Consider the following 12,570-nt stretch of genomic DNA (forward strand, 5'->3'; position numbering starts at 1 on the left):
AATCAACTCCCTCTTTCTATCGCACATGGACGAAAAGCATGGCGCAATGTTTTTCCTTATATGGAAAACTCACAGGGGAGGCATGCGTTTATAGTATAAGAATATTGAAACAAAATAAATAATACTTGCTCTTGTTTATAAAAAAAAAATAAGACATTCATTTTTTTTATTGGATTCATTCCTACTGGCTGACCCTCGCAGAATAGCATTTTCAACAAAAAGATAAAGAATGACTTTTGATAAAAAGTGTTTTGGCAAACGCGATCAGAATGTAAGAAATCATGAAACTAAAAGTCTTTTTGATTATCTTTCTAAAAGTTGAATAGCTAAAAAAGATGATAATTGTTAGACAGGCGTCCGATAAGTATTGTAACTCAGGCTTCATGTGGTGGTGAAACGGTACAGGAACGCGGTGCATTTTGGATACTACATTCTCATAGCACGCGCTCCTTCTGTCTTAATTGATGACATCACTGCAACAACGCTGTTTCCATAGGAGCGCATAAATCCGAGAAGCAAGAAAAGTTACCGGACACAAAAAATGGGTTCCAAAAACACTTATTTTGAGATGGGATAATTTCCAAAATGGACACAACAGCGAAATTATTGGAAAAAGGACAAAACTCAAGCAAGATAATAATTCGACCATCATGGATCTTAGAGGAAAGTCTACTGAGCTTGAGTTCAAAATTTCCGTTGATTCCTGGCTCGGAAGGCGCTGTGGTTTTCTGTACAACACCATTGTCCCATAAGGTTAGAAATGTCTTCCTAAGTTTTCCGACTGCTTTGTGTTCTTATCCGAGAGGACTATTGAATCGAGTTCGGGCAGTTTTATGATCTTACCCTTTGTGACAACAGTTTATTATAATTGTTCAGCATTTTTCTTGCAATAGCTGTTCATAGTAACGGCTCTATTGAATAAAGAAAAAAAATTTCCAAACGTTTTTTACATTGAGAATACTATCCATAATATCAATACATTTTCTCCTGTAACTGGAAAACTTTTAATGGCGGTTTGTGAACAGTCTTTTTTAAGAATAGCCTTTCAAGCTTTTAAACGGATCGTATATGTTCATCAAGAGCATTCTCGTAGCATTTTTTTTTTCTGAACATAATCGGAATCAATTCAATTTTCCTATGGAGAAATGATTTGTGTGTAAGGATATTGTAAGGCTATTGCTTTGATTATTATGATGGTGATTAACACATGATGGCTGTGATGGTATCAGTAATGATTATTATACTGATCGTTAATAAAATGATATTGTTGGTGGCGGAGATAGGGAGTGAAAATGTAAAGCAAACGGTTATGGTCCGACTTCTCAGATTTCTCTCTTTTTTGCAGTTGCAGCAGCGATCCGAGGACGCAGATTTTGATCTGACGGACTCACACAGCATGAGCCTCTCTCAATACAACGTGCTTCATGACATACATCTTAAAGACTATTTCAAAAATCCGATCATGTGCAGACGACTCATCGAAAAAGGTGCTGACCCCCTCAACCACAGGCTCAGCTTTATTTATAGCGTTTCTACAGGGGGGTGGAGTTGTTGAGCGAGCAGCATGCTGGGAAGATTCAACATGCGTCGCCTGAATTACAATGTTCCATCATGCTCAGGGGCTGATCTAGGGGGGGGGGGCGAGGGGGCCCCGGTTCCCCCTATTTTCAGACATTTGGCTTAAAAATAACAATACATATAAGGAAATATACGGAAGAACAATAAGTCCGGCCTCTCCTTTCTTGAAACTTTTGCTTCGGCCCCCCTTTTTTAAACTTCTGGATCCGCCCATGATGCTGTTCGCTTATTAACGACCCAACTCCCAATTCCACGCGCAAAGTTCAAATTGTAAGGCTGTGTTAGCTTACATTTGTTTGATTTCTGCCTAAAGATTACTTGTGTAATATAGAACAAAATAAGCTTTGGTACTTTTGGTAGATGATCCGTTCTTGAGACATTGAAAATTGTAACTCTTGGTTTGTCTTAAACTACTCAATTTGGGCAAACAATACTACTTTCTATTATGATTTATGACAACTTTGCTCAATCATATTTCAAAGAAACATTTTTTGTTCCTGCCAACCCCACTACCCTACGTATGAAATACAACAACAACAGTTTTCCTTTGTGTTTCAGGCTTTATAACAGAAGATGGTTATGTGAAGTGCAATTTGATGGAGTTCAACGCCTACCGTCAGTGGATTCGTAAGATCAAACTTGACGATTTGCACCAAGCGCGAAGAGCTCAACGTGCCCAGGAAGAGAAGAAGCGCAGAGAAAGAGAGTTGTACAAACAGCTGGTGCGAGATAAGGAAGCGTACAGCATCGTACGAAACCGTGAGGAGAAAGCCAAGGAGGCAGCTCTCAAGGCGCGCGAAAAACGCGAAAAAGACAGGTGAGGCATCGAGGTAGCAAGTATAGTGCATTGGTGTGCAGTTAAATTAGATGTACAAGGCGTGGATAAAATATGATAAGTAGTAGACTTCAACTGCTTCACTTTCTAAGGTCGTGAGATCATGAAAGTGAGATTAGTCAGAACATGAAGACGCTGGTGCCGTCAATTGTGTACCCACAGCGGTATTTTTGCGTTTCCCCTTCCCTCAATACTAGCGATACGACGGTGGGAAGACGTGTGCGCCACACGTTGTATTTCTGCGCTAAAAGAAAAATGAGGTACAGCGCGCTAAAATCTTGTGTGCGCGCAGTCCTCGACTCTTCGCCGTCGTAAATCTTTAGGTCCCTAATGTAGTGCGTTTAGAACGGTGGCTCCGCAGTCACCAATGGGTGACAACCTTTGCGCGTTTGATAAAAATAATATTTGATACAGAGATTTGAGTGTAAGGAGTTAAAAAAGCAATACTTGAACAGGATCAAGTACATCAAAAAGCAAGAAAGTGATCTAAAGCGACGTGAGCAGTGGCAGAAGGAGATGAAACAGAAGAAAGACGAACAAGTGGATGAAAGGGAAAAACAGAGAGAGAAACAACGACAAGAAAAAATGATGAGAGAACAAATGGTTAGATCACAATTGTAATTAAAATAATAACTTAAACACATCTACAGCACGCTTTTGAGTGCAAACGCGCTTTACAACAAGCCTTAGAAAATAAAATCCTATATCAAGCATAACAACTTTTTATATAACCTTACTTCCCGGCTTCATAACTGCATTGAAGGTGGCAGGTAAAACTTCAGGCATTGTATGAGGGATTTTGACTGGTTTCCCATTTTATGCTTTCTCCTTCAATTTTTTATATTTGTATCAATTGTATTGATATTGTTGTATTTTTTGGGGGTTGTAGAGTCGCAAAATCAAACTTCGTATTGTACAAAAGCGATCAGAGGACGACAAACGCCAAGAATCTAACCATAACAAGCGTAAGAAGTCAATGAAGAAAATAAGAGAGGAGAAGGTATGCAATCATCATCATCATCATCGTCGTCATCATCATCATCATCACCATCAGGGGCATCTTGGTGCCGTGGCTTGTTTTTGAATTTTAGAAAATAACGTTGCAACTTGTGTAATGGAAAGCTACATGGGCTAATTTAGTTCACTTCCATAGATGAAAGATCAGTGGAAACGGCGCTGTTCTATATCGCTTGCTCATCTTGAACGGAAACAAATGAAAGAAATGCAACGATTGGAGAGACGTCGCCAGAACATTGAGAGACGCACAAGCACCGTACAGGAGCATTCTGAGAAACAGCAAGGTTAAAACATAGCCGCCCACGAGATTTTTGATAGAAGGCCAGAATGATATAAAAAGGAAAGCCTAATCTACCAAATGATAGGATAAAAAAGTATGGAAAAACTACATTTTTCCATTCTCAATTAATTAAGGCTGCGATTTTAAATTAATTATGGCTGAGTTTTTCTTTTTGTTGAAGTGTAAGAGATTTCCCCTATTTCAGTCAATCAATATATTATTTTTATTTTCGAAGGTAAACTTTTGCAAAGTTTCGAGTTTTGGAAAATTGCCTTCTCTAATGAACATGTACATATGTACATATGTACATATGTACATACATAAAGCATTTCTTTTCTATTTTTGACGAGCCATCGACACGAAAATGTTTCATTAACGGGTTTTACGTTCAAAAAAGACAACAATGTAGGCAAATATTACAGCAGGAATACGTGAACTTTGATAAACATAGCGGTTATCAAGATGAGAAAGACCAAACAATCTACCGGGAAAGGGCGGGTGCGTTGGCTACGACTATATGTATTTTTATTTGATATACTATTTGATTTACTTTCATAGCCGTTCTGGAGCAGTGTCTGAAGACCAGGAGAAACACCCTCTACCAGGAATTCCTCAAGGCTGAAGAGTTTATGCAGCACTTGCGAGAAAAGAAGGAAAGGGAACTGAATGAATGGCGCCAAAAGCACGAGCGTATTCGCTCCCGAACCAACAGCCTCCCCGCCTTCAGACGTTCCCATCCGCGCAATTCTGACTCCAGCTTAAATGAGATGCACCGGAGGAGGTATGTCGAGGCACGTACATACGGGGGTTGGGGGGTTGGGGTGGGTGCGGGGGTTTGGGTGCGCAGAGTGAGCGTGCACCCCCTGGCCGCCACGAAATTGGGTTCTTAAAGAGCGTCAAATTCTATTAATTACTCTGATGCATATGACTGCGCATCCCCCATATCAACAAATTCCTTTTAAAAATGTCTTTCAAGAATATTGTCTACATACAGTTAAACTTAAAATGTTAAAAGAAACTTAGTCACATAGGGCTTCAAAAAGCACAACTAACAAAGGATGTGTATCCGAGTACCGTCTCCATTTCACCTGTTGTTTCCTAGATGGTCTGCTCCAGAAAAGCATCCCCGATATCGTAGCAGGTTGAAGAGTGTGTGGGACGTGGAAGGTGCTCTACTCAGGGACTTCGAGGCTGGTCAACTCTTCCCATCAGAGCTAAAGTGAGTATTTTTACACAATGTCCTTTTAATTAATTAAAATATATTTTTTTATCTCACCTCGCTTTTTACGTATATTATTATCAAGTTAGTCAATGCGTGGGCCAAGCCGTTATAATCGGTTATATAATAAAATAATAATAATAAAATGACAATATTTCTTTTGGCCAAGCCAAAATTCTCAAAGAAGTTAACACTGCACTGTTCCCAAAGAGCTTGCCCTGTCACGTTGTCATGCATAAAATATGGACTTGTTCGGCTAAATGATATATTTACAAATCTGGCTGGAATTATCGAATATCATTTCCTGTTAAAAAGACTTCCGACACTTCGGGCATCTTTAGAATCTCAAATATGAGGTATTGAAGAGCTATCTTTTAAATGATGTTTTAACAAACATGGCGAGCGACCCAGGCCTTATTACAGAATGTAAGGCGAGTGTCCCGTAGAACATGCTTACGTTTGTAACTCTACTATTCCTTCAATGCTTCAAACTGATGAACAAGATAACCATTACGATCAGACTTTCGTCTCCCCTCTAATGTTGGATTGCTGAGTAAACCGTTCCTTTAAGCGCGTCACTCTCCATCATTATTCTTAGAGACATCTCTTCGTATTTCTTTTAATGTAAGCATGGTCATATGTATGAATAGTCACTAAATTATATTTCCCAATTCCTTATGTCTTAGGGGATTACAAGTAAGCCTACCCTCCAAAGATGGCAGGGAGCCGGAGGAAGCGCGTATTACCTTCCGAGATCTGTCTCCTCCTATTCTTGAGAAAGTAGAGGTAAATATCAAAATCCACCAGTTTTTATTACTGGTGTGTACCTTTTTACACTATGGCGAATCTTCCGGCAAAATCATCCGACATTCATTTTATCCTAAATAACCCAATGTTCACAGTCAAATTAGTTAAAGAAAAAGAAATAATGATAAATCAAAATTCCGAATTATGGTGGATCAATGACTAAATGATAACTTTGGACATCTCTTTTCAGATATAAAGATAATAAAATCTGAGACTAAACTTCTATGGCGAGTGATCCATCTTTAAGCAATTAAAACATGGACCTTTTCTTTCTGGAAGCACACGGAAACTAGGAAATGAACACAATGGGGTCTCGACCCTTTGGGCGTTTCGAAATGCGTCTGTTCGTTGCGCTGCGGGGTCGCCCTAGCAAGAGAACCGAATTAACCTTGTGATCTCGGCCTCTGAATCTATTTGTGGATTGTGTTTGTACAGGAACAAGAGGAAGAGAAGGTGATGTCATCCGATATGTCTCTTCCAGTATCATTATCTACCTCATCGTCTAACCAGAGAAAGATCAAGGAAAAAAAGGCTCCTAACCTTCAAGAGGTGCGCTCTCTCGTGGGCAGCATTATTGCCAACGCCTTCGATGCCATCGAAGAGGATCAACGTAAGCAGGTAAAGTGCATGGTCGGTGACATTGTCAAAGCTGCAATTGCGGAGGTGGAGCGAGAAGAAGATGACGGAGTACTTAAACTTGAGACCAGAAGACAAGTGCGACGGTGCGTGCTTGATATCATCGACTCGGCCAGCTTGAAGTTAGATAGGGAAATTGAGGAAAAACGGAGCTCGGACCGGGTGTCTGCAGCCAGTGACGAGGATATCGTTGCTGCAGCCAGAGAACTGGTGTCCGCCTTAGTTGCCTACGGGAAAGAGCTAGTTCATGGGGACACGGAGAGAAAGTCTTTATTGTCTCAAGAAAGCGATGATGTTCAAATGATCGAGCTTGCTCATGAGATTGTCAGTGGGGCAATTGAAAGAGCCGAGGAGCGGCCGAAGAAGATGAATGAGCCAACACAAGTTGTGGGCTGGAGTAGAGAGGATGAAGTCGATAGCAAGGCGAGATCTGTGGTTTCGAAAGCTATTCTTTCTGCAGTAAACTCTCTTGAAAGGTTTCACCAAACCGAGACTAACCTCATGGAGGCAGCAACTGGTCTTATGAACGCAGCATTGATTACCGCAAAGGAATCTCTGGAAACTTGCTACGGAGTGACACCTGCGCTTGAAGATCTCATGTCTCGTGCAGCCTGGAGACTGGCAAATCAAGCTATGATCTCCGCAAAGAATTCTCTTGACCGTCTTCATGAAAAGCAAGTCTCTAGAATTGCAGAGGAATTAGCAACTGACGCCATAGTATCAGCAACGAACTCTTTGGCGAGGATGGAGGAACAGGCATTCCAGAATGCTGCGGAATCCTTAGCCATGGAAGCGCTGCTATCTGCCAAAAAAGCTTTACAGATGGTTGATGAACAAGAGCATGTTTCAAAACAGCTGACTGAAACCGCTGTACTCGAAGCGCAGGCATCCATCGAGAGAGCGTATAGTGGTTTATGTGAGGCTGAACAATTAGCTAGGGATGCTTTGGCATCATCTGAACAAGGTCTTAGTAGTCTGTATGCTGCCGAAGGGCGTAACCTAGCAAACGTAACGGCGAGCAAGTCCCTAGACCAAGTAAGCTCGATGAGCGAAGCACAAGACGAAGCGGTGACACTCCTGTCCGATGACAGCGACTTTGAGTTCTTGACCCACGAAGAGGCTATGCTTGCTGAAATAGAGATTGAGGAAGAAGACAGCTCAGAACACGAGGTTTACATGGATGAGAACGTAGTACTTCATGCTGCCAGGTTCGTGAATGATATTATTGACAACGCTTATGATATCGTGAAGGAGGAAATGATACATGATTACTTTCACCCATCCTCAAACCGTCGCCGTAAATCATCCGTGCGGTTCAGTGTGCAGGACGTCATGAAAGGACGCAGGGAAAGCAATGTCCCAAGAGAGTCGGACTTCCTTAGTGTTTTAAACCGTCCACCAACTCCAAGGTTCTTGGGACATCGCAAACGAACAGATTCATTAGCCGACGAGGATTTTGACGAAGAGAAATTGGGGATTATCGATGACGATGATGAGAGGGAGGACATAGGGGCTTTAAGTTTAGACAACGAGCCAATGCCACTAAGACATTCAGCTCGTCGTTTCAGCTCAGACCATGCTATGGATGCCAGAAGGAAAAAAGTTACTTTTAAGACCACGACATCACTTTCTGATTCTAAGCTAAGGAGATCTAAGGAGTGTAGCAACCTTTTACAAGCAATGCTTGGTAGTGTACAACCGAATGAAGTAGAAGGTGAGGCTGGCAGGCAAGAAGCAGCATGCCCTTATGACACGCTTTTGTCCATGACAAACACTCCCGAGCCAAGGGAGAAGGGTAGTCGACCACCAAGTCACATTTCACAGACTGAATCAGATTCGTCCAAACACGACACGGCAGCGTGTAGCATAGCCAAGGATGCCTCTTCGTATGTACTTCTGCCACGAATACCATCTCCTGACAAGAAGATATATACAACCATTGCCGAGCAAATGGAAGACGAATCACGGACTTGTTTCCCTGTTGTCTCGCCGACAACGTCCCTGGTCATGGAGCAAGAGTTACAGAAAATACAGCAAAAGGAAGCTGAGGCGAAACAGAGAACCTCATCTCGGGGCAGTAATAGTACAAGCCTACCAAGAATATCCCCGTCTGGGTCAGTGGTTGAGTCCAGAAGAATGACTACAACACCGACGCTGCAAATGGCGTCAAAGCAAAGATCAATAGTCGATAATAAACATATTCCGTCGCCACCAAAATCGCCATCGAGACCACAAGTTTCTACGAGCTTTTTAGATGCTACCGCGAAAGTCACACCTAAGGCTTCGACTGACGCAGCTAAAGTTACACCGAAGGCTTCGGCAGACACAGCTAAAGTGACGCCTAAGGCTTCGACAGACACAGCTAAAGTGACGCCAAAGGCTTCGACTGACGCAGCTAAAGTTACACCGAAGGCTTCGGCAGACACAGCTAAAGTGACGCCTAAGGCTTCGACAGACACAGCTAAAGTGACGCCAAAGGCTTCGACTGACCCAGCTAAAGTTACACCGAAGGCTTCGACAGACACAGCTAAAATGACGCCTAAGGCTTCGACTGACGCAGCTAAAGTTACACCGAAGGCTTCGACAGACACAGCTAAAGTGACGCCAAAGGCTTCGACTGACGCAGCTAAAGTCACACCTAAGGCTTCGACTGACGCAGCTAAAGTTACACCGAAGGCTTCGACAGACACAGCTAAAGTGACGCCAAAGGCTTCGACTGACGCAGCTAAAGTTACACCGAAGGCTTCGGCAGACACAGCTAAAGTGACGCCTAAGGCTTCGACAGACACAGCTAAAGTGACGCCAAAGGCTTCGACTGACCCAGCTAAAGTTACACCGAAGGCTTCGACAGACACAGCTAAAATGACGCCAAAGGCTTCGACTGATGCAGCTAAAGTTACACCGAAGGCTTCGACTGATGCAGCTAAAGTGACGCCAAAGGCTTCGACTGACGCAGCTAAAGTTACACCGAAGGCTTCGGCAGACACAGCTAAAGTGACGCCTAAGGCTTCGACAGACACAGCTAAAGTGACGCCAAAGGCTTCGACTGACCCAGCTAAAGTTACACCGAAGGCTTCGACAGACACAGCTAAAGTGACGCCAAAGGCTTCGACTGATGCACCTAAAGTTACACCGAAGGCTTCGACTGATGCAGCTAAAGTGACGCCAAAGGCTTCGATTAATACAGCAAAAGTCGCACTGAAGGTTTCAACTGAGGCAGGTAAAGTTACACCGAAGGCTTCGACTGATGCAGCTAAAGTTACACCGAAGGCTTCGACTGAGGCAGCTAAAGTTACACCGAAGGCTTCGACTGATTCAACTAAAGTCACACCGAAGGCTTCGACTGATGCAGCTAAAGTTACACCGAAGGCTTCGACTGATGCAGCTAAAGTTACACCGAAGGCTTCGACTGACGCAGTTAAAGTTACCTCAAAGGCTTCGACTGATTCAACTAAAGTCACACCGAAGGCTTCGACTGATGCAGCTAAAGTTACACCGAAGGCTTCGACTGATGCACCTAAAGTTACACCGAAGGCTTCGACTGATTCAACTAAAGTGACGCCAAAGGCTTCGATTAATACAGCAAAAGTCGCACTGAAGGTTTCAACTGAGGCAGGTAAAGTTACACCGAAGGCTTCGACCGATGCAGCTAAAGTTACACCGAAGGCTTCAACGGATACAGCTAAAGTTACACCAAAGGCTTCGACTGATACAGCTAAAATAACACCGAAGGCTTCGACTGATGCAGCTAAAGTAACACCGAAGGCTTCGACGGAGGCAACAGAAATGACACAAAAGTTTTCAAATGTCCCAGCGACAGTTGCACTAAAATCATCTAACGTAGAAGCGAAGATCACACCAAAATCATCCACTGACGCAGCAAGACTCATTCCTAAAGCATCAAAATCATCAACTGGTTCTGTAAACGTTAAGTCAAGGTCATCTACCAACGCAACCCAAATAACACCAAAGGCTTCGACTGGTACACAGAAGGTGAGACATAAGTCGTCGACTGACGCGGTGAAGAAAGTCACTCCAAAGGCTTCGACTGATGCAGCTAAAGTGGCTTCAAAGTCGTCAACTGCTACAAATAAAGTAACCCCGAAGGTTTCAACGGTGGCAGCTAAAGTTAGAGCAAAGGTATCCACTGATGCAGTTGATGTCACATCAAAGCCTTCGACTGATGCTGCTAAAGTCACACCCAAGACTTCGACTGATGCAGTAAAAGTCACACCAAAAGCTTCGAATGATTCAGCTAAGGTTACATCTAAGACTTCGACTGATGCAGCTAAAGTGACCCCAAAGGCTTCGACCGATGCAGCTAAAGTTACACCTAAGGCTTCCACTGATGCAGTTAAAGTCACACCGAAGGCTTCGATTGGTGCAGCTAAAGCCATACCGAAGGCTTCGACTGATGCAGCTAATTCCAGAACTACAGCTGCCAAAACTAAAAGCATCTCGCCAAAGGTATCTAGTGAATCAACACAGCTAAAGTCAAAATCATCTATGGACGTTTCGCAAAACAAATCCTTAAATGTGTCAACAGTAGAAGTTTATTCGATGTCAGAGTCAGCTATAGAGACAGTGAAGGGGGATCGGCAATCTAATGAACTTATCAAATCCTCAAAATCAGTCTCAAAAGACAACGCTAGAGTTATTTCCTCTGTGGAGAAGACTTCAAAGACCTCGCTGAAATCATCAATTAATATAATGGTCTCAAACAAGGGTCCAAAACACAATTCAGAAATGTCATCAACTACATCTGTGGAGAAAACAAAAAGTCAAAGTAAAAGATCACTTGAAGCTACTAAAGTATCACCTGAGCTATCATTTGAAACTACTAAGGATTCAAAACAAAATCTCTTAAAAGTTTCATTATCACGAGGTAAAGCTGAATCCCCCAAACCATCTTCCAGCGATATAGTCAACACGTTTCAAAGTGATGAAAGGGCGTCCTTTTCGTCGGAAGATCGAAGGCCTTCCAGGAGACCTTCTCATAGTAGTCAAACCTTTGGTGAACAAGCAAGGCGTGACACTTTGACAATTACTCCAATTAAACCATCTTCTCCTAAGCGATCACCGAACGGATCTCTAACAGACGTGGAGACGCCGGCCTCTGCGAAAGTTAATAGCACGCGCTCAGATGACAAGCTTATTCCTTCAGTTCTTGTTCAACAGCCTAACACACCCCCAAACGAAGATAATCTTATTGATAGCGCGATGAGAGAACGTCTTGTTGCAGAATTGGAAGAGATAAAGAAAAGCATGGAGACAGACACACAACAAGGAGATGGTCCGACAAGCGACGAAAAGACCTCTGGCAAGTCCCCCTCAAAACATAGCATGCCGACAGTTGGTTTAGAGTTCTCCCCAAACAAACCAGCCTCGAAGAGATTTTCCACCGGCTCACTGCGGTCACGAAAGTCTAAGGGATCGGTGGAGAAGGTAGATAAGACAGAGGGAGGATCTCCTAAAACAGTCCTGTCTTCTACATTTGAGGTCAAGGGTAAGGGCCTGGGCTCCCAGCCTGAAAGTCGAAGCATCCCCTCTTCCCCTCCTTTTGCGAGCCCGAAATCATCATCTGTGATGCAGCAGCCCCGCAAGATGTCATCCCGTAGCCTGGCGACAGCTCTTTCTGAGGGCGTTATCGTAACACCGCTACAGCCAAGTCCACCAGACACTCCAAAGCCGAAGCGAACTACCCATAGACGCTCTCTTCTAAAGATGACGTCATCCGATGAAAAAGTCAAGGAGACGCAGTCGGAGACAAGCCTAGCAAGTTTAAAGCTGAGCAATCAGGAAATACTTCCTCATAAGGCATCGACAGCATGGATGAAGGACAGTGTTTTGTCCAATAACAGCCTTACTATTCAACCAAGTCCGCCAAAGTCACCACCATCGCGACCTAAATCTTCCCCAAGTCAATCTCAACAGGAGAAAATTGACTCAGTGCGCATGCTCGAACCAACGTCATCATCCGAGCACGGAGCGTTCACAGAGGAAGAAGAATGCATGCGAGATGACGGGCAAACACTTCATTAGATCCTGGCATTCTACTGATTTAATATTTTCTTTGAGAGAACCCAATGTTACTTTCTTAGTTAAAAACGTCTTTCCCTAAAATCTCACTCGTTTTTTAATTAGCTTATAAATGAATCCTGATAAACATTAACCATTAAAACAACACAACTCAATGTC

At 43.1% G+C, this 12,570-nt stretch overlaps 1 protein-coding gene across 1 annotated transcript; it reads left to right on the forward strand.

Annotated features, from left to right (window-relative positions):
- The first annotated feature begins 6 nt into the window (after positions 1–6).
- LOC116618397 lies at positions 7–12,566 on the forward strand. Its single transcript, XM_032381986.2, has 10 exons — positions 7–753; positions 1,346–1,487; positions 2,137–2,395; positions 2,869–3,016; positions 3,303–3,413; positions 3,567–3,714; positions 4,269–4,491; positions 4,813–4,929; positions 5,616–5,715; positions 6,172–12,566. The coding sequence occupies exons 1-10, from the start codon at positions 586–588 to the stop codon at positions 12,412–12,414; spliced, it is 7,659 nt and encodes a 2,552-aa protein (XP_032237877.2). The 5' UTR covers positions 7–585; the 3' UTR covers positions 12,415–12,566.
- The last annotated feature ends 4 nt before the right edge of the window (positions 12,567–12,570 follow it).

Source organism: Nematostella vectensis, chromosome 3 (genome assembly GCF_932526225.1).
Source record: "Nematostella vectensis chromosome 3, jaNemVect1.1, whole genome shotgun sequence".
Classification (NCBI taxonomy): Eukaryota; Metazoa; Cnidaria; class Anthozoa; order Actiniaria; family Edwardsiidae; genus Nematostella; species Nematostella vectensis.

Bases quoted from the DNA above. Each gene is read 5' to 3' on its own strand.
- LOC116618397 (XM_032381986.2), top strand. From the start codon at position 586: ATGGACACAACAGCGAAATTATTGGAAAAAGGACAAAACTCAAGCAAG. The intron at 1,488-2,136 runs GTGCTGACCCCC...TTTGTGTTTCAG, and splicing joins CAGACGACTCATCGAAAAAG to GCTTTATAACAGAAGATGGT. The intron at 5,716-6,171 runs GTAAATATCAAA...GTGTTTGTACAG, and splicing joins CTATTCTTGAGAAAGTAGAG to GAACAAGAGGAAGAGAAGGT.